The sequence below is a fragment of the Perissodus microlepis genome, chromosome 17 (genome assembly GCF_051167445.1).
Source record: "Perissodus microlepis isolate ML-2025 ecotype Zambia chromosome 17, ASM5116744v1, whole genome shotgun sequence".
Lineage (NCBI taxonomy): Eukaryota > Metazoa > Chordata > Actinopteri > Cichliformes > Cichlidae > Perissodus > Perissodus microlepis.
The window spans coordinates 19,211,844-19,233,125 of NC_140477.1; the positions used below are offsets into that span (position 1 = coordinate 19,211,844).

At 40.0% G+C, this 21,282-nt stretch overlaps 1 protein-coding gene across 4 annotated transcripts in view; it reads right to left on the reverse strand.

Moving 5' to 3' along the window:
* Positions 1-609: 609 nt before the first annotated feature.
* LOC146369497 (SLIT-ROBO Rho GTPase-activating protein 1-like) overlaps positions 610-21,282 on the reverse strand; it is a 46,706-nt gene continuing 26,033 nt past the window's right edge. Inside the window, exons 7-23 of one of the 4 annotated variants that reach the window (XM_084909675.1) lie at positions 21,098-21,226; positions 20,539-20,760; positions 20,278-20,379; positions 17,094-17,291; positions 16,480-16,564; positions 16,353-16,380; positions 16,208-16,241; positions 15,398-15,458; positions 14,134-14,211; positions 13,905-14,039; positions 12,045-12,150; positions 10,043-10,267; positions 8,543-8,622; positions 7,997-8,177; positions 6,433-6,573; positions 5,418-5,751; positions 610-3,879 (exon numbers count right to left, since the gene is read on the reverse strand). In XM_084909675.1, coding sequence (XP_084765801.1) covers positions 3,418-3,879; positions 5,418-5,751; positions 6,433-6,573; positions 7,997-8,177; positions 8,543-8,622; positions 10,043-10,267; positions 12,045-12,150; positions 13,905-14,039; positions 14,134-14,211; positions 15,398-15,458; positions 16,208-16,241; positions 16,353-16,380; positions 16,480-16,564; positions 17,094-17,291; positions 20,278-20,379; positions 20,539-20,760; positions 21,098-21,226 — 2,601 coding nt within the window. In that variant the 3' untranslated portion in view covers positions 610-3,417. Of the gene's footprint in view, positions 3,880-5,417; positions 5,752-6,432; positions 6,574-7,975; positions 8,178-8,542; positions 8,623-10,042; positions 10,268-12,044; positions 12,151-13,904; positions 14,040-14,133; positions 14,212-15,397; positions 15,459-16,207; positions 16,242-16,352; positions 16,381-16,479; positions 16,565-17,093; positions 17,292-20,277; positions 20,380-20,538; positions 20,761-21,097; positions 21,227-21,282 lie in introns of all 4 variants that reach the window. The other 3 variants (XM_084909674.1, XM_084909673.1, XM_084909676.1) reach the window with 3 other exon arrangements.

Below are 21,282 nucleotides of genomic sequence, written 5' to 3' on the forward strand. Positions count from 1 at the left end.
AATTCTGAGAATAAACACAATTTCCAGAACTAATATTTGAGAAGAAAATTTAAATTGAAAATAAAGAGTTGCAACACTGTTCTCAGAATAACGTTAACATTTCAAGCCAGAAATGTTGAGAATAAACTAGAAATGGTTATTCTAGAAGAAAGTTGAAATGCTATTCTGAGAATAAATTTTCAGACAAAATGTGAGAGTCAAATTTGGGAATAAAATAAATTAGTGCTGTGAGCGTTAATCTCGTTAAAATGATGTTAACACCATAACTATGGGCTGAAACTGTGGTCATAAATATTTTGTACTTGTAAATCAAACGCGTATTTGTGAACTGAGTTTTGTAACCTTGTAAACCAAAATATGTGAACATTTTATGTCTGTGCAAATATAGATGAGAATTTATGTGTGTGTGTAAAAAGGATTTGTTTGTAAAATATTTACACAAGTTACACATTTTTTTTGTTAAAGTCTGGTTACAGATACAAAGCAAAAAACTACATGTAAAACTCTGCGCTCCGGTTCCCTGGCTGCGTGTGGCTTTCAACTTACCAGTACGAATTTTGACCCAATTTTTCTTCCTTTCAGCTGATTGGTCAATGTCATGTCAATCACAAATTTAACAACCCAGTCAGAGAACAGATTGATTTGGCTGTTGGAGGGGTGCTTTACGGAGCTTCAGGTCCTGGAAGATTAAATGTTCTTTTACATGCCAGCCCAGTGTTTTCCTTCATCTCCATGAAGGAAAAACAGTATGTGCAAGTTCGGTGATTTTTGTCTCACAGGTTTGCGTGCTTATACAGACATCCAGAACCCTTTCGGCAGCGCTCCAGACCTCGGGGGAAAGCAGTGTTGTGGAAATGACACAGTCTTCACCAGTGGGGATAGTCACAAAGCTTTCTTCATTATGAATTAGCGATACATGTTTTTATTGAACATTTGAAGATAAAACAACACAAACTCTTGTAGAGGACATAAAGTCAGAGATAGAAACAACAAGGAGCAGGAGCATCTAGTTCACGTAGAGCTGCCGCAAAAACCTAGAGAGCTCAGTAGCCAGCGCAACAAATTCTGGATCCTTGGGTCTTAGTTAGCAGTTAGCATTAGCAGCACATGCTGCGTCTGCTGTGAAAGGGCCTTTATGCTGTGCACTGTAACTCACAGCAATGGTCCTGGATCAGCCCTGATTTTTGTGAAACTAATCCTAAAGTAATAATGGTATTTCTAACCATTGATATACCAAAACTTTATCCTTTCAACTGCTACCGAAAGTTAAGGGACCTAGCTTGTATGAGCCTTATGGGATATTTATATAGAGATCCTCCAGCTTCAAACTGTATTACCCTTCCAGGACCTGAAGCTCCGTAAAGCACCCCTCCGACAGCGACATCCATCTGTTCTCTGACTGGGTTGTTAAATTTGTGATTGACATGACATTGACCAATCAGCTGAAAGGAAGAAAAATCGGGTCAAAATTCGTACTGGTAAGTTGAAAGCCACACGCAGCCAGGGAACCTGAGCGCAGAGTTTTACACCTAGCTTTTTGCTTTGTATCTGTAACCAGACCGTAACAAAAAAAATTGTAAGTCGTGTAAATATTTTTTACAAACAAAATCTTTTTCACAAACACAAATTCTCATCTGTAGATGCACAAACATAAAATCTTCAAATATTTTGGTTTACAAGTTTACAAAACTCACAAATTCACAAATACGCATTTGATTTACAAGTACAAAATATCTATGGCCACAATTTGAGCCCATACGTATTCACATTAACGCTACAAATCTCCGTTAGCTAGTTACCGCGGATCGCCCCACGCGTTGACGCACGAGCAAAACGTGCTAACGCGTTGACGCCATGCAACCCCTCGCATGGAGCGATCCGCATTAACTCGCTAACGGAGATTTGCCGTGTTAATGCGGTTATGGCGTTAACGTCTTTTTAACGAGATTAACGCTGACAGCACGAAATTAATGTTTCACGAATACATTTGAAATACTCTTTTGAGCATACAGTTAAAATTTTCAGGATAAAACTTAAATTTCAAGTTCGAAATTTAATGTAATTCAGTTCAGCTTTATATTGTAAGGGAAGGACCCCACAATAATCAAATAAACTGAGAATAAACTGGTAATACTAATTTTCAGAGTAAAGTAGAAATATCGAGAATAAAATGTTGAGAATAAGCTCAAACGTTTTCCATAATGAATGGGAAATACTGTTTAGAATAAACAGAAGCTCCTTAGACTACGATGACCTGACTTAGAACCTTAAAGTTGAGTATCAGAATAAAACTGTCGGTCTACAGAACACCTCACGTAGATTACGTCACACTTACGAAGCATTTTCAGTCACTCTGAAGTTTTTTCTCTTATAGCTCACAAACACTTCATCACCTTTCGACTCTATTTGCAAAATTTAAAAAATAAATATTATTTTTTTTCTTAACTTGGCACTGATGCTCCTTGATACACACTTACAACCACTCACAAACACACAGCAACAAAATCGTACACCCACCCCACCCCCTACCCGTCCCAGAAAAAGCTCTAACCAAACTCCACCACTCACTCCACCACCCTGTTTGAATGAAGCTCCGGTCTGGGCATGAGGTTCCCCCGTCTGAAAACACAAGAAGGCTGTTAAAAAGTTTAGCGAGCCACGACAGCGGCTCGCCGAACATTCAATAGATGGCTGAACAGTCGTTAAAATACAGGAAACATTCATTAAGTAGCTGGACGTTGGTTAAATAACAAGTTTTCTTTCACTGACGACCTCAGGAGGCGTTTTCGTGGTTTTGAGGTGCAAGTGAGCTTAGCAGCTGAACCGAGTGAAAAAATTAAAAAAATAAATTATAAAGTCCCGCAGACGTTGTTGAACCATCGTTTGCCGCGTCCTCGTCCCAATCGAGTCGCTCGTCCTGGATACAGCAGCCAATCGTGTTCGTTTCCTTTTTTTTCTTTTTTTTCCTGGCAACAGTCACATCACTTAAACTACAATTTTACTGGAGCTGAACTACACTCCCCAACTCCCCCCACACCCCCCACGCGTCTCTCTCTCTCTCTCTCTCTCTCTGATTACGATCTCACACAGGAAGCCCCGCCCACGCTCGTACTTGCATCTCCGCATCAGCAGTTCTTTTAGCTAACCTTTGATAAATGCTTCGATATATGGAGAAAGTAAACCCCTACACACCAAGAGAGTACACACCAACCTGACAACACATAAATATCATGGCATATCATATCATAAGTCATGTCATATATTATATTTTATTACTACATTAAAAGCCTTTTTCATCTTTCCTACCATTTCTACCCTCATGTTGATTATAAACATTAAGCAGTACCCTGATCTCCTCTTCTGGCCCATTTTTGGCCCGGGTAGGCCTGATTCGGCCTCTTATTGGCCTGGTTTGGCTCACATGGTGCAGGATTTGTCCAGTGGCGGGGGTAGAGGTGGGGTGCTGCTCTTAGGTGGAACCATAGGTTTGGGTCTCAGGGCAGGTGGTCGCAGCGGAGCCCCGATGCGAGCGGCTGCCACCGGCTTGAAGGAACCCAGAGCGTCAGGGGATGGGTTGGCAGGTCTGGGAGGTCCAGATGGAGGTCCAGGGAGTGGACTGATGGGGCTCAGAGGACTCAGGGGGCTTGGGGTGCCTGGGGTACCGGGCGTCCCGGGAGTTCCGGGAGTGCCGGGGGTTCCCGGTGTGCCTGGTGTGCTTGGGGTGCTATGCGGGCTGGGAGACTCGGAGGAGCAGGTGGTGATGGGGCCGTTCTTTACCTGCTCCAGGGTGTCCAGGACCACGTCGGGGGCCGGCCGGCAGCCCTGTCGCTCCAACTGCCTCAGCTCCCCCAAAGCCACACTCACGGTCTCCTCGATGTCCTGCAGGCGGAGAGGATGATTGAAGAATAAGTTAACAGTTTTAAATGAATCCATTCACACATCAAGTTAGATTTTGGTTCCTTGGATGATTCTTCAAAAATTAATACATGTATATTTTAGGGGACCTATCACGTTCTTTTCCAGCTCCATCTATTATTCCTGGAAAGTAGCTTTTCCATATTCAGAGCTTAAAATAATCCTTACTTATCTTATCCTCTCTTAGGCTTGTAAAAGTAATTTAATTTTGACAAATCAGTTAATTCTAATTTAACTTATGATTATTAAAATGAGAAAAATCAAGATGCAGCTGTTATTGTGCTGCAGTAATGTTCTTGTTTCCTTTATCTGCCAAAAAAACGTATTCATTCAGTTTAGCACAGTTCATTTAAATCAACTTAATTAAAAAGACAATTTATTTGAAAGTTTAATAAATCCACATTTTTCCAGAGTGTGAGTAATCATGGTAAAAGTAATTATCTCAGTATTGGCCAGAGAAAATGACTTTTTTCTCTGAAACAAACCATTTTACCGCCTCTCCTTTAAATGTGCTTTTTTCACTATTGGCTGCCCCTCACAAACAGAGCCGAGAGTAGACAAAACTTTCTGAATTAGAGTGTTGTATTAAAAGCCAAACACACACTAACAATTTGGAAGGTAGAGCCTTAAGTCGAACTGTATCTTTCTGTAGTAAATCATGAAAACCTCTGACTGAATCTTGAGACAAATAATGTAACAGATAAGATTTAACTTTTTTTAAAAATAACACAAATATATTATTTCTGCATGATTTATCACTTTCTGGAACCCGTCGGTGTTCTGACTTAACATGGAAGCATTTCGACCTCAAAGAAGACCCCCATTCACTTTTGCCTCCAGATTAAAACAGCCCCTAATGATGTCATACAGAGCAGGAGTAGAAAAAAAAAAAAAAAAAAACTGCCTGAACCAGAGTGTTTCGTTCACAAGGATTGCCTCGCATACGAGGACCTCATGATTTGAATTTTGTCTAAATATTAGAGAAATTAAGAAACAGCAAACTTTTTGAAGGAGTAAAAAAAATCCAAGTAAAATTTCTAGAAAACTGAAACCACAAATTTAGAGCTACTAAAGAATTTATAGCGTGTCACAAGAAGGACCAGTTTGAAGCAATTCGATATAAAATCCCTTAAAGCTTTTTTATTTTTTTGCTGTCCAGAACTGGGTTATATTTTCTCCCACTGGCGACACTGTGAGAAGCATGGAGCTCACTCAAGAGGCGTTGTGGTACTACTGTGATTAAAATGGATGTGTCATTGTTGCTGTTCAGATTTGGCAGAGTCGTAGCTGAGAATTTTTAGAGTCTGATACCATCAGTGTCACTTGCTCACTGATATATAAAGGTGTTACTCAGCTGTGGATTTAGGATTTCAATCAGAGATAGGTAGGTGAATTTCTGCTGTCTGTTTTCAGATCCCCCTCCAGTCTGGTGACACCTGCATGCAATGAAAACAAAGATTTTTTTCAATATTCATCTCACGTTACATGTTTTCTAGGCGTACCTGTGCCAGCGCGTCGGGGTCGAGAGCTCGGGATCGATGGGAGTCTCCAAAGCCATGCTGCCCGCTGTTGGAGCGTCGTATAGGTGTGTCCTCCGGCCTCCGCAGAGAATCGTGTCGGCTCACCGTCATGGTCACGGCTGCAGAGCGGCGGCGGCGCTCCGGGCTGTCTAGGGGCGGGGTCAAGCCCTGGCCCCGTCCCAGCAGGAGCTCCCTGGGGCTGAAGTGACCCGTCACCGGAGGAGAACTGCGCTCCATCACGCCTCCGTTCCCGTGGTTGTCGTTAGAGCGGCAGAGAGGGCGGCGGAATAAACCATCAGTTCGCTTCCTCCTGTGGCTGTCAACAGGAAGTGTAAACAGCGTTAGCTCAGGTAGAATGAAACAAATCATATTCAGCAACTACTGAACTACATGCTATCTTCCCTTTGGAGAACCCGCAAGCTCGTCTCTGCTTGTACCAAAGCTTCTCTCATGTTTTTTTTTTAAAACTCAAATAATTAAACAGCTTTGTGGATTTTATATATTCAGCTCCTTATATGTAATACTTAAGTGACGCTTCAAGTCCAGTTTGTATAAATCTTTACGTAACTGTGAATGAACCAGGAAATCATGGAAATGCTCCCATTTTTATTATACACATTGGCAGCCGATAGGTGATGGCAATAGGTGTGGGGGGGTTCCAACATAAAAAACACAAAACTTTATGCAAAGTGTTAGAAAGCTTTAGGTCTAAGAAGCATGTCCACATAATCACACTGGTACTGAATGCTTTTTAAGCCTCTTGCACAGATTAGCTTAGCCACACTTGGGCCGCCTTCCTTGACGTGTTGTGAGGAATGACTACAAATAAAATAAAAGGTGTCTGGAGTCTGCAGATGGGGAAACTGGTCACATGAGAAGAGCTGTGACACCAGCGTGATGAGATCCACAGGTATTTTTAGAGGTGAGAGAACAGGATGGGCTTAAAACACGCCGCAGAAAATCCTCCCAGGTGTCATGATAATGAAAGGTGTCTTACATGACAGACCTGTTGTAGGTCTCTGGAGGTCTCATGTCGGTTGGGGAGCTCAGCTCGCTCCTAGACCGCTTATCGTCGGTGCTGCTGCTTCCTCCGTCGCTGTCGGCTTTCTGACTGAGTGTGTCTGACATGGCGTCGGCCCTGGAGACACAGACTCTCAATCAGGACAAATCACTCTGGAAACTGGAGAGCTGAACTAGCACAGCGCACCAATCATCAATTAACTGATCAATAGTATGTGGTTAGTGACTGCCTCGGCCCAATCAGTCTGTTAATCAACAAGGTGTACAATCCAGTGAGCAGCAATCCACCCAAATCCATCACTGCAGCTCTTCAATGCGGCCATCGAGCCACTTATGCTAACAAGAACTTCTACAAAGAAAGATTTCAACTCAAAACTACGACTAAACTAAACCATTTACACACACAATGCATCCCCTTTGTTCTTGTTCTTGTATTGGAAAAGTGAAGATAAAAACTACGTAAACACGAATATTAAAAATGTAAATAAGACACTATACATCTGTCTATGTATATCTATACACATATGTCCATATAAATTGATATATATGGAAAACAGAAATACTTACATTAAAATAAAGCTTGAACCAAATTGAAATATTTTGAAAAATATTTTGAAAAATGCTTGAGTAAAATCAAACTTTGCAAATAGTTTATGCTGTGGTAGAATTACACTGTAATTTTATAAAATGTGAAACGGAAGTGAAGGCTAAATTATGTCTAGGAAATATGTAGGAAATAAAAATAATTATGCTATTTTTTGTAATTTTTTCCAATCATCTCATGTGGTATAATATACATGTTACATTGTGACGATGCAGCACAAAGAAATGCAAATGAATTTAAAATGCTCTTGTTCACGTACACGCTGTATATAAACCCCCAAATTCTCAATGTAATGTTTTTATATCAGAATATTATAAATTATTACACGAATAAAAAAATGAAACAAAAATGAATCAAGTGTTAAAAAATTTAATGCCCTTTCTTCCTCATTCTGATCCTGTCTACATGCCTAATCTCTACATGCTAAGTGCACTGAGCTGCTGTTGTGTGATTGGCGGATTAGACATCTGCATTAACAAACTGTGGAACAGTTGCGTGTGTTATTTATAAAAACAATTCTGGTCACATTTAAGATGTAGCCACACAAAAAAGCCCTGAATGCATTGGCATTATTATCCTGTAATTTAACAAAATCATTAAAAAGTAGATAAACAGTACAAACATATGCAATTCTGAATAATGGCATGAACTCAATAAACGACAACAGTTTTTGTAATTTATAAACGATATTTTGCAGTTTTATGAGGACGCAAACCAAAAAGAAGCATCATTTCAGAAGCCTGCAATCAGGAAAAAAATCAAATACATTTGTTTAAGTGAAAAAACACAAACTGAAAATCATTGTTTTCTAAACATTTTAACACATTTAATGATGAACTTTGATTATTTTATGGATTCGAGTATTTTCAGACTGTGCTGCAGCTATTTTAACTTTGTGTTTTTGATGTGTACAAACCATCTCGGGCTGTGCACTCGCCTGTCCTTCACCACGATGTACTGATGAGGCACCAGGCCGTGGTTGCCGTTGTGCCGGCCCTCCCACCAGTCATGTGATGCGCGCTGGAAGAGCTGTAGGGAGGCTCCCTTCTTGAAGGAGAGCTCGCGGCCCGACCGGCCCACGTAGTCGAACCTCGCCACCGCCTCCACAGCTTCACCCTCTGCCAAAGAGACAGAGAGAGAAAAGAGGAGGAGGAGGAGGTGAAGATAAGAGCCAGACATCGAACTGGAGGTGAACCTGAACTTGTCAATCAACGGTCCCTTAGGCTTTGTTCCGCCCACCGCTCCACCAATCAGAAAAGAGCTTTAAAAAGAGTCTTTTCTATTAATTCAGATGGAGAGATGGGGAGGAGGGAGGGGAGGCTGGGTGGGGTGTGGATGAAAGGAGGGAAGGAGAGTGGTGGTGGTAGTGTCTCCATGGCTGCTGTTGCCGTAGCAACCACTCTCCAGCACCACCACCACCACCACGAGGGAGTACGAGTATGGGAGTGTGGGCGATTGTGTGAAGGTCAGGGGTCATGCGTACCCTCGTCGCTGGTCTGGGTCTCGGTGCCGGCGTCGGGCTCGGCCTCCTCCAACACTCCCGGTTCGCTGAACGGACTCTCGCTGTGGGAAGAAGAAGCAGCAGATTGACACACACCCTTCCATTCAGTGTGGGAACAAAGGGAGAAACACGCACAGCAGGAGGCGAGCCCGCTCATTGGAGTCTGAGGACGTTTACGGCTACAGTAGAATGTCAAGATTCAGAAGATGGTGGGAAAAGAGAAGCTGTAGGAGGTTTCCCACAGCAGAAGGATTACTGTCTGCTCCAACACCTCGTGTTCCTGACAGGCTGCCAGGTGTCTGCTCAAACTAACAGCTCAATTTATTCAAAGGCCCCACCCTGCAGTTAACCTTTATTTATATACATTAAACACCATTAAAAGAATGCAGAATTTCCTATAAGAACTTCCTCTTTGCAGTACACGTAGTGATAAACATAGATCTACTGCTGAGTTACTGTGACAGTAAAGGAAACCTAAAAATGTTCTGGTTCAGGTTCTGCAGGGTGTTTCTTTCTTTTCCCTTTTAAGGAACTCTGAGATATTTTCCTCTGTTTAAAATAGCTTAAAGCCTGTATTGTATTGTGCATAAGAGTTATCAACGCAAGCTGAACCACAGCCAGACTGTACTTTGGTCTCATTTTTACTTCCAGCAGCAGTGGGACATAAGGTAAAGCCTGTGGAAATGAAGGAAAGCTAAAAAGAAATATTAGAAATTAAACAACTGCACACATCTGGAGACATCTCTACACACCCAGTGGAAAAAAAACATCTGCCCCCTTGTGGTGAAAGCTTTAGTTAAATCCTGCAGAGGTTCATTACAGAAGGTACCTTTAAGCAGATTTGTGGTGTTTATTCTTGATGAACATCAGAATTATTGATGTCCCCGTGAAGTGCAGGTCATACTGCATGATATCAATGTGTGATTTATTTCTGCATTTTTGAATTAAAGGTGAAATACCAGGGAACACGTGCTTGAAGCTGTCAAAGTAAGAATTTACCAAAATATCAGAAATGAAACAGTTAATCTGGAAACATTAAAATATAAAAACAAAATTCAAGGCTGGCGAAGGAATGGGCATATAGATGTCTTAAATCCTGGACTCTTATTAGCTGTTGTGCTAATGAGTCACAGAACACGTCAGTGAAAACTCAAAAGCTTATGTTGCAAGTTTTTGTTTTCCTAAACCAAATATAAAGTTGTCCAGTCAAATCTTTAGTAGGTTTTTGTTTAAGTGTAACCCTTGGAATTATAAAAATGGCATCAAAGTTTGATATTTAACACCAAATGGTGGACTTCCTGTTTGGTTTAGGGTATATTTCCCAGAGGCTTTTACTGCATCTGCATCGACACATGTGTGTAACAATTTCAAACAAATTTCTTTCTATGTTCAGGACATCAAGTAATTTACTTTTGTTATTAATAACATAAATGAATTTAATTTCCAACAGAGCGTAATAAAGGATAACGTCCTGATGCTCACCAGTACTGGTCTCCAGTCATACACTTCTCATACACTGGGCCGGGCAGCTCCTTTGTGTCGGGGAAGATGTTGTCATGGTGCAGGATGACCGTTTTGATGACCTCATTTACGTGCGCCTGGCAGGCCACCTGGTCCAGGGTCTCCGGTGTCGGCAGTAGGGTGGGGCCGAACACAATGGCCAGGTTTCCAGCATCCATCATGTTCTCATCGTTGTACTGGGAAAGGCTGCAGAAACGTGGGCAATGTGGCCAAACTTTACTTGTTTACAATTAAACTGTTAATTACCAAAACTGAGAGAAACACTGAATTTAGAAATTTAAAAAGTATGACTTCTTTTAATGTTTCACTGTACAGTTGTGTCTAAATATTAGAAATATGGCTCTGAGGAGCAGTGAGGAAAAAGAAAAGTGAGCGCTAAAAAGACTGTAAACAATTTTCCTCATCTGTCTTAAACTGACATTATTTTAATGGAGTCTAGTTTGAGAAGTAAAGGGAACTATAATTTTCCCTGAAATAAAATATCAAATCTTGCTTAAATAATAACTGTTTGAAAATGAGACTGTTACTAAAATAATTGCCAATTAAACTTCTGTCGATTAAGTGATTGATCACCATTTCGCTCTAATTGAGACCTACAGTGGCACAACAGTAGGTTTCTCACGTAACCATGGTTCTCTGATACTTAATAGCAACATAAAATCATGATTTTTTTTCTGACTTTTTAATCAATAAAAGTTTTCTTCTTTTTGTTCACACCTTAAAATACTGAATATACCTTCAGATAAGACAAAGAAAAACCACAAATGTTTTTGTTTGGTATTGCATTTTAAGCATTTTTGGTGCTTAACTATGACCAGATTAATTATGCAAAAGTCTGTAGTTTTACACTTCTGTGTTGTTTGCTGGTTTCAAAAGGTGACAAAGCAGTTTTTAGGTTTTGATTCATACACAAGACTGTAATGGAGAACACAATCTGCTTTTTATTTATTTTTTAAATGGAGTCTGGTTTGAGAAGACAGCGTAAGAGTTAAGAAGTTAGTAGATTACTTACATAAAAGATTAAATAATAATTAAATAATTAAAGATTAGTTATTGATGTAACCACAGTTCTATGAAGTTTTATGAAAAATAATAAAATGATAAATTAAAATGAAACATGAATGTTTCTGAACTTCAAAGCAGCAGCCCCGAAACCTCAGAAATATGTAATTTATGATCACATGAGATTTATTATTATTATTACTGTTATGTTCTTTGCATTAATTTATAAAGTTTTGTAATTTTTTAAGCTTTGAAAACCTATAAAATAAATACATCTAATGAATTTTTATAATTATTTTTAATTAAAAAAGGAAAAAAATCCTGTATTTTCTGAATTATTTTATTAAAAAAATATTCTAATATCACCAAAAAGGTCCTAATATTGTTACTCTCTGCATGTTTTTTAACGTTCTCTCTTCTGCTATGAAACCATGCAGCAAATTTCCTGCAAACTACGACTCCACAGCTCTTTATGTGATGCTCTGCTTTGTCTTATTATTTAAAAAAAAGCTTGCCTTAATACAATACAAATACACTTCTAAAGCTAAAAGGCTGTATTCAATAAACTCTGGCATTTTTCCATTATTGCAGCTTTCATTTCAAATAGTGATTGAAATATCTTCTCTGCGCTCGACCGTGAAGCTCCTGGTTTAATAACACTGAAACTGAATGCATTTCAGAGCCCTGCTAATAAACACACCAGTACATCACTCGCCTGGTACATCGCACCAGCTCATCACACTTCCTGTTCACACCTCCTGCCTCTCCATGCTGCTCTCTCATTCTATATTTATTTGAGAGGCTGCAGAAACAAAATGAGCTGTGTTTTATCATCTATACAAGTGTGCACTTCGAACCCTTTTCACTACAGGAGAGGCATCTCCCCACCCAGCTGGGAAAACACAAAAATGGGCAATTATCATAAATGTGAGGGCCCGGTTTTGTATAAGTGGATACTCACTGGTTGAGGAAGGCGAACAGGTAGCGCATCACCACCAGCGTCGCCCTTGGGACACCCAGCAGGATCTTACGGATACACTGCGCTCTCTCGTACAGGTTTTCTATCCCTGCAGCAGGAAAATGCACATAATCTAAAGTCATTATGAGTCCCTGAGACATCACGAGGTGTCTGTAACACGATGACACATCCTGAAACACGCCAGTCGGCACCGCAGAAAGGGAAGCAGGCGGCTCCATGTCTCTGCTGTGGAGGGGATGGGTTTCAAAGAGACAAAGAGACACTAACGAGAAACAAAGACGAGGAAACCAAGAGGGAAAGTGACTGCGTGTGGGCTGAATAGATAGACAGAGATTCACGCTGAGCTTCACTGCAGCAGATGGAAGCTGCACAAACGGTTCAGACTCAAGTGTTAAAGCAAATCAAAGTCGAACTTCACAGACAATCTGTCATGGTCCTGGGTCGAGCGACCCAGTGTTTGAGTTTTATGTATCTTTTGTATTCATTTGTGCCTAGCTTAGTTCACCTAGTTAATTTCTAGATTGCAGCTTAGTTTTGTTCCTTAGTTGTTTATGTCATCTCCCCCTGTGCTAAGTCTCCCTGGTTCATGCGTCATGTCTGCGTGGTTATGTTTAGTTCATGTCATGTCTAATCTCCATGTTTCCTGTTTTACTTTGAAAGTCTGTATTCATTGTCAGTGTATTCAGTTTCACTTCTCCTGTCCTGTCGTTAGGTTCATGTGTGTCAGCTGTGCTCCCATGTGTGGCCACTTCCCTTGATACCCTCATGTGTATTTAGTCTCTGTGTTTCATACAGTCTGTGTCGCATCGTCTGTGTTCCCACCCTCCATGTTGTCACAGCCAGTCCTTTGTATTCATAGTTATGGTTTCCTGTGTCTTCATAGTTTATCCTGGTATCACTTTCCCAGTTTAGTTATAGTTTAGTTTTGTCACTGCGCTTCTGCCTTGTTTGCACTCCTTGTCTTCAGCCACAATGAAGGCTCGCTTTTCGTTCGAACTCAGTTTCGTGTCCACGCCTGTGTCTGCACCTGAGTCCTCCACACGGTCTGCGACACAATCACTTGATTTGAACATTTCACTGGGACACAAATAACCAACTGTTGGATCTTTTCACATTTCACTGCATCTACACCACCCAAGTTAGTTGGAGCTTCATCCACTATGTAGCTTGTATAGGTTATACTTGTTCGCCATGTGCAATAAGTATATGCACTAGTTGCTAGCATCTAGGAACTAGTGCATGTCACCTAGTGTCATCTACCGTTATGTCATTTAGTGTTATGAAGGTTGATGATTCCATCCCAAGCTCCTTGGGGTTTTTCAACTAAAAGAGGGACATTAATAGTGCACTTTAATAGTGCTTAATGAAAGTGCTTTATTTAAGCACTTTTTATAGGTAAAAAGTGCTTAATTAAACCTTTACATTTTTAATTAACCTCCTGTTAGGAGTGATAGTTGGTCATATTTTCCCATGCTTTCTCCTAAAAACACCGCCTGCTTCATCAGTGAGAATGATAATGTGGTTAAGCTATATTTGACAAGAGTTGAACGCCATTAAGTGGCAAAAACACACTGAAATTTGACCAAAGTTCAGTCAAGAGAACATCCAAAATGAGCCCATTCACAGGACAAGGTCAATGGTTTGGATTATTTGTTATGAAAAAAGTCCCAATCCTTAACTTAATATAAACATCCTAATATCAATATCAAATCTTTGTGATTCTTTTCTGAATCGTTAACATATTTGGTGGATTTTTGGTTGCTCTGTGATCAAACCATTTCTTTTACATTATTTTTCTGTTTTTATCATGAATGATTCAGTCTATGTCTATGCAGTACTTACGGACGCAGGAGATGAGGTCATTGAACCTGTCCTTGGGAAACAAAGGGTTCTCCAAACCCCTGAAGTAGAGCTTCAACACTCCAGCCACAGAATTAATGTCATGGTTGCTTTCCTCGTCAATCAGCGGATCGTTACCTGCATGAGAGGCAGAAGAGAGAAATCCTCAAATACAAGTTTGCTGGCGTACTTATCACATGACAGTCGAGTTACCTTCCCGTTGACCTCTCACCTCTTTCAAACGAGTTCTTGATGTCATTGACTTCCACTTGTGATCCTGATACCCGGAATATGCCTTGATGCTGAAGACCTGTTGGGAACAGCAGAGGGATGGAGGTTGCACATAGTCACAGTCTAAGCCTAGCAGATCTGTCCCAAATGCTGAGAAACAAATGTTGACATAAGTTGTAGTATGAACACTTGCTAGTTTTTTATGGCGAAGTGCCAAAGACTGATTTATATATTGATTTAACAAGATAAAGGACTAATCAATCCATGAATCTTGTAGTTCATATGCCTACTGACCACTGACTACTAGCTAGTTTCAAAAGCTATTTATTTGCCATGTGACACCAATGCCTTGGAAGCAATGCCTAGTTGATAGTATTGGATTGCTAGGGACTAGAGTAACATTCTGCCAAAAAATGGTGTTAGTTAGGATTGTAGTTCTTAATCTTGAAGTGGTAGCTGCCAACTTGGGCTACTAGGTGCTAGCCTAAGGATCTAATGATGAGTTACGCCAGTTGCAGTAGGCGGCCAAGAAGGCACTGCCGAATAAACAACACAATCACAATGTCTATGAACTCTTGGGTTGGACTGTTTCGTGCATTTCATATGCACAGAAAAAGAGCTTTTATTCGTGGTCTCTACCTGTTATTTTGCTATTGATTACTTAAAATGTAAAATATATCAGGATATGAATATTTGAGTACATTTTATTTTACATGCCACCAAAAGTACATTGTAGAACACACCATGTTGAGTATGAGGCTAAATTCAGTTTTATAGCATAATTATAAAACAATGATTATCAGCTGCAGCTTGGGAATGATTGAATTAAAATGAAATCACTGTTTTGTACTTGTTCAGCTGTCAGGGGCTGGCTGTGATGCAGTTTTGTTGTTTGCAGAATGAAGAGAGTGAAAGGATGCCAACACGAGAGTTTGACAGTTAAGATTTAGGCGGCTTTATGTGATCAACAAAAAAGGATTTAAGTGCCTCCTGCAGCACCGTTCACAATGTCCCTCTTTTAGTTTATAAGTGTAAAACACCTCTGGACAGCCCACAAATACACGCAACAACATTTCTGAACCAAAATTATAGCTGATGGCAAGCAGGAAGAAGGACTTCAGTACATTAAATTCATACCTTCCAGTCATTTTCTTTGCTGTAACTAACAAACGCTTCATCCCTTCTCTAATTTAGCCCTTCATCTGTCAGCATCAGCCACTACAGCATTTATTTCACATTGTTTAAAGCTGAAAAGTGACACTCACCATGTAGGTTGATGTAGCGGATGCAGCTCTCCACAAGCAAGGGTATGGCTTTGGTTGAATCCTACAAAAACGCAATTAGAGTGCAGAGCATTTTTAATTTTATTATATTTATACGATTTTTGAAGATTTTTTTCATGTACATTAATGTATGAATATGTTGTGTATTATGTGTAGACAGGTTGTGGACATGCACCAATCAACAGACATGCAAAAACATTACATTTGTATGGTATATCCCTTGATTATGAGATTAATGGCTCACCATAGCAGAAAAGAGAATTGTGGTGTAAATTGCTTTATTGTTGTAAAACTAACATGTTTATGTTTGAAATGTAGTTTTTGCTGTGTTACATTAATACACTGATATTACTACTAATGTTTTATGATCGATATTGTGTGTGCAGCTTCACTGTCCTGCTATCTTTTAAGCCAACAATTGATCAAAAAGTATGCAATAAAAGTTCAAGGAGTTATCTTTTCTGCCCCGAGTAATGTCTGACATGGTGCAGGTGCAGGGATGGGTAATACTATGGGTAAATGAATCATAAAAATGAGTCATTATTGCTTCTTAAGCTTGCTGTTCTGAGGGCAACATTAATACACTTTCATTGCATTGTAGATGACAACCTTATTTATATTGCTAATATTTCTGCTGATTGGTTACACTCCTCTGGGCTTTCAAATCCAAATTGCAGCATTTGACAAATAAGCAGATTGCGCTGCTGATATCTTTCACTGACTACTGTTGAGGAGAACATGAACCCCCCACCTCCCCAAATCCTCAAAAGCCTGGATGAGGTCAAACTTTACCTGGTGCTTGCTATGGGAGTTCTTCCGCCCACGGCTGAAACACGTACAAAAAGGAGAAAGAAAGCAAAAGATGAGAGTTTTAGAGAGCCAAAGCACAGCAAAGAGATACAACACTTATTATCGATGTGACAGGAAAGCACCTTACCTGGTAGTCAGCAGTTCAGCTTTGTATCCTGCAAGAGAAAAAGGGGGAAGATTTAAAAGTGAAGAAATGCTGATCAGAGTCTGTTTGACAAAGTACAAGACTAAAGAAGACTGAGAGAGACTCTTACCCTCTGCCAACGCTTTCTTTAATATATCGTGTTTAGCCTGAAGTTTGGAAATAAGATTACTTCCCTCCAGGTACTCGCGGAATTTCTGAATATAGGAAATCACATAAATGACAAACACAAAGGCTAAATTATACAAATAAAATAAAGTATGAGTATGCAGAATGCAGTGATAACAATACACACTGTACATTAGTGCAAGTAAAGCAGCTAAAAGCAGAATGAACTTCACATTGAATCACTACATCTAGTATGTGAATGTAGAGACACCACCAGAAGATAGACGAATCTGAAATTTAAAAAAATGTCATAAATGAATAAATAAAAAAAAAAAAGCAGGACAGCATTTTGTGGTGTTATAAAGGAAACTAAGTTAACAAAACACTAATATAGAAATCTAAAGTATAACTGTATTCTGCAGCTGTAACAACTTATTTGAAATCTGATCTATCTGACTAAATGTAGTCTGTTTTGGATGTCATGCCACCGTTTACTCTATACTTATTTAATATTTGCTACTTTCAAAACCGACCTTCATCTAATATACGTAACTTGGGGTGAAAAACAGTGTCAAATCAAAAAAAAAAAAAAAAAAATCTCTGATCTGCTGGGCTTACAGAGAAGTAGAAGAGCTCGGTCTCCTGCTGGTTCGCCCGTCTCTTGGCCAGACTGGGTTTGTTCAAGTAGCCGTCCGACACGCTGGACTTCACCGACTCGGAAGACGGGCTGTGGGTGAAGCTCTGGGAGACGTCAAAGTCGTCCAGCACCGTCATGTCCTGCAAGGTGGTCAGAGTTGCACCCCAGGTCTTCTTCACCTGAAAGGTGGCAGAAAAGTGGAACAGCATAGTAAGTATCCACGTTACATGATACTGATCCATGGCCACATGTTACTCTCAATATGAGGTCCAAAGAGATGTCAGTGAAGATAAGGGAGGCCATCATTTGGCTGAAAACCCAGAATAAACCTATCAGTGAAACTTTAGAAACCACCAAATTAATGTACTGGTCAGCTCAGCATCACAAAAAATTCCTGAAAGACTACAGACGACAACTATAGTGCATCATGACAGAATGATTTTCATTGTTAATCAAAACAACTTCACAACATTTCAAGTCAAAAAACACTTTTGAAGTGGAAGGCAGATCACTGTCAAAGTCTACAACCAAAAGACACCTTCATGAATATAAATACAGAGGATTTATGATTTATGACAAGGTGCAAACCACTGGTTACACTCAAGGAAACATCTGAAAGAGCCCGCTCAATTCTGGAATAAAAGGAGAAACTGAACCAAGGTGAATTTGTATCAGAAAAGTATGGAAAAGGGGAGAAACAGCTCGTGATCCAAAGCATACCACATCATCTGTCCGACATCGTGGCGGCATTGTTATGGCACGAGCCTGTATGGCTACCAGTGGAACCAGACCACTAGTGATAGAAGCAGCAGGATGAAACGTGAAGTGTACAGAGCTGTACTCTCTCCTCAGATTTGGCTAAATGCTGCAAAACTGACCAGACAGAGCTTCTCAGTGCAAATGGATAATGAACCAAAGAAAATGGCAAAAATAAAGAAATGCGAGATTCTGCAGTAAAGGTCACGCAGAGCATCTCAAGGGAGCAAACACAGCATTTGGTGATGTCTGCTGGTCTACTGGACTCGAGTTTTTCTACCGATATTAAATGGAAGAACAACTTTGTAAGATCTGAACACATTACTCTCAGCACAGCTCCATGGATCAATGCATCTGAATTATTGTCTTTTTTTTTTTAATGGGCGTGGCTTTGTTTTCAAAAATGCCTAAGGAGGTGCAGTGTTTACATATGCTACATATGCAAAGAGTGTTTATATTTACAGCAAGAGTAATGAGTCTATGAGTATTTTTAATTTGTGTTTGTGTGTGTTGTAAGCCGCTGAGATGTGCAGATGCAGCTCATTAATCCAGACTCCTTCAGCATTTTTATGCCCTTCGGGGTGAGTTAACAGCTGCCCTCTGTGCACAACAACAGCGAGGACACCGGCAGTCTGCAGCACCACACAGCTATCAGATGGTTCAACTTTATTTTTAGAGGCTACATATGCCACATTATCACCCCATTAAATCTGTATAAATTACCATAACTTTGTGCAAAGTTTTTAACTGTTAGAAAGTTATTAATAATCAATGAGGGGTTTTGGCCACTTTTACCAGAGTCTCTGTATTGTTTTCATTTCTAAAGCTGGAGCTAAATATCTCAGATGGACAACAGGACAGATTAGTGCAAACATCAAGTAAATTTGTGTCCACATTGATGATATTTTTTTTAGCAGCTCAAAAAAATCTGTTGTTGAACTTACTGGTAGGCACTTTCTTGATCAGCGCTTTAAGAAGGATTAGGGGGAAAAAATAAGAAAAAGAGGTAACTTCCTGTACATGAGATGAGACCATAAAAATAAACACAAAAATGTGAAGTCTTAGTCCAAATACCAATGAGTGCCCCAGGTATTATTGGGACACTTGCAGTAACACATATCAGGCACAGATCATGACTTTTGAGCCACATTACAGCTCTAACTGCACCATAACGGTCAAAAATATTCCAGATTTATTTACTTTCAATTAGAGCTGGGCGATATAAGATTTTTTCATATCACGATATGTTTTTTCATTTCAGGCGATAACGATATATATCACGATATAAGCCAAATAACTATATTTGTAAGATTTAAATGTGCCGTTGCTCACAAGTAAAATGTGAAATAATCAGCAGCTTGTTTTGATTTAAATATTTATTTCCCATAATAAGTTCAACAGGGTAGATGTACTTAAGGAACATGAGACTTTTTCAGATAAATAAAGGCAAATATTGCAAACTACACAAAAGGCAGCCGCTAAAGCGTTTAAGTTTCAAAATAGAACAAACAAAACAGACTACTAAATTGTCAATTCCACTTAGAAACAAAATATTAATTCTAAAAACAAATCTTAGTTTGTTTTACAGAAGAACAGAAAAAATTGACTAACTTTTGTCAATATCAAATAAACTGAGAACTAAAAGGAAATTCTCAATCTCTCCTTGTTGTATAGCTTAGCTTTTCAAACAGTTTTAACAGTTACTTTAGTCTGACAAAAGCCGAATGACGAATTAGCGCTTTCAGTCAGAAAGTGATTTGTTGTATTTCCAGACTTGCTTTCAGCACAATTTACAGTGCGCGCTACTCTGTTTTTTGTCAGACTTGAAATAGCCGAAATACCTTCACACTACGGAACTTCTGTGGCTCTTCCGTTCGACAATCTCTCCGGCATTGGAACCATCATCTGTTTTCTCTTCGGTAACCTTCGGTCACGCTCTCGGTTGATTTTTCTCTAGTCGGCACACTCATTTCCTCCATTACCCGGGCGGCACGGTGGCTGGCAGCTTCCCAAACAAATACACATGTGCGGCTTGGCACTTGTGCTGTACGTAACAAGTCACCTGACGTGACGCTGCGGCTGTGATTGGTTCGGCTCTGCGCTAGTTAATTTGGATTGGCTGTTCTTCTTTTTTTTTAAGAGGACCAGAGAGATGAGGCCTATGGCAATAGTTTAACTTTTCTATCGAGAAAAAGTTATTTCGCAATACATATCGTTATCGTTCTATCGCCCAGCTCTACTTTCAATTAAATTCTTCCATCTGGGATTAAACGTTAAATCAGCCTACTGAGGTTGCTTATAAAACATGGCTTATAAACCATCTTAGTGTAGTCCTAGTTAGTAACTCAAAATAGAGTTAATCTCAAAATGGTTTTCCTGAGTTTTATGAGGTGTACTTGTGTGTCTGACCTCCTCATTTTCTATCTTCAGAGACGCCAGGCGGGTCTGAAGCTGTGTGAGGCGGAGGCTGAGCTCAGACTGGACCTGCGGCTGGGAGGTGATCTGGGCCACCTAATATGAAGCAAAAAGAGAAGACAATTAGAAAATGGCTGTTCAGAGGTCGAAATACTCTGTGGTGAATATTTAAATGTAATAATATGTGTCAGACTCTTATTTTGAAAGGACAGAAAGAGGGGCAAAAAATCTGAAGATGTGGTGTACTGCACTGACTGTGTCGCCCATGTGGGCCTGGAAGCTGAAGTTCTGTGGGGGGCAGAAGGCAGTGGGGTAGAGATCAAGCAGACGCTGCCTGTCACGGGCAGGGTCCAGGCCCTCCACAGCCCCCTCCAGGACCTCCAGACCCGCCCTCCTGGAGGCTTCAAGGCTCAGTTCAGCTGACAGGTAGGTCCTCAGTGCCCGGCTCAAAGTGGAGTGGTACCCAAGGTCACAGCACTGAAACAAAGATGGGGATTTATTCACGAGAGGGAAAAGACCGCACGTATTTTGAAGAAATTGGTGAACATTTATGAGGAGAATTAAGAGTTGCAAGGCAATTCAAGCACTAAAATAGCTTCAAGTGTAATAGATGTAACATTCGCTATGGGAAAAATCTAAAGGAATTTTATTCCTTTTACCAGAGGCCCTAAAAATAATCTCATAAAAGCTCTCTCCATACATTTTAAAACTGCCTTTAAACATACAAATTCCTACTTAGGCTTACAAACCTAACAACCTTTTTAAATGATGAATATAAGGTTTGTGCCACAAATACACTCTGTAATTTACTCACATCTATGATATCGGGCAGGTCGTGGATATAGTATTTGAACACCGAGGCGTTGGTGGCCTCCAGAGTCAGCAGATACTCATTTCTGGCTTTCACAGTCTTCAGTTTGTTCTCTGAGTACTTTGCCTTCCTCTAGTAAAGAAACAGACATAAAGAAGATTAAATGATTGGTTTCTGGTTCTTGTGTA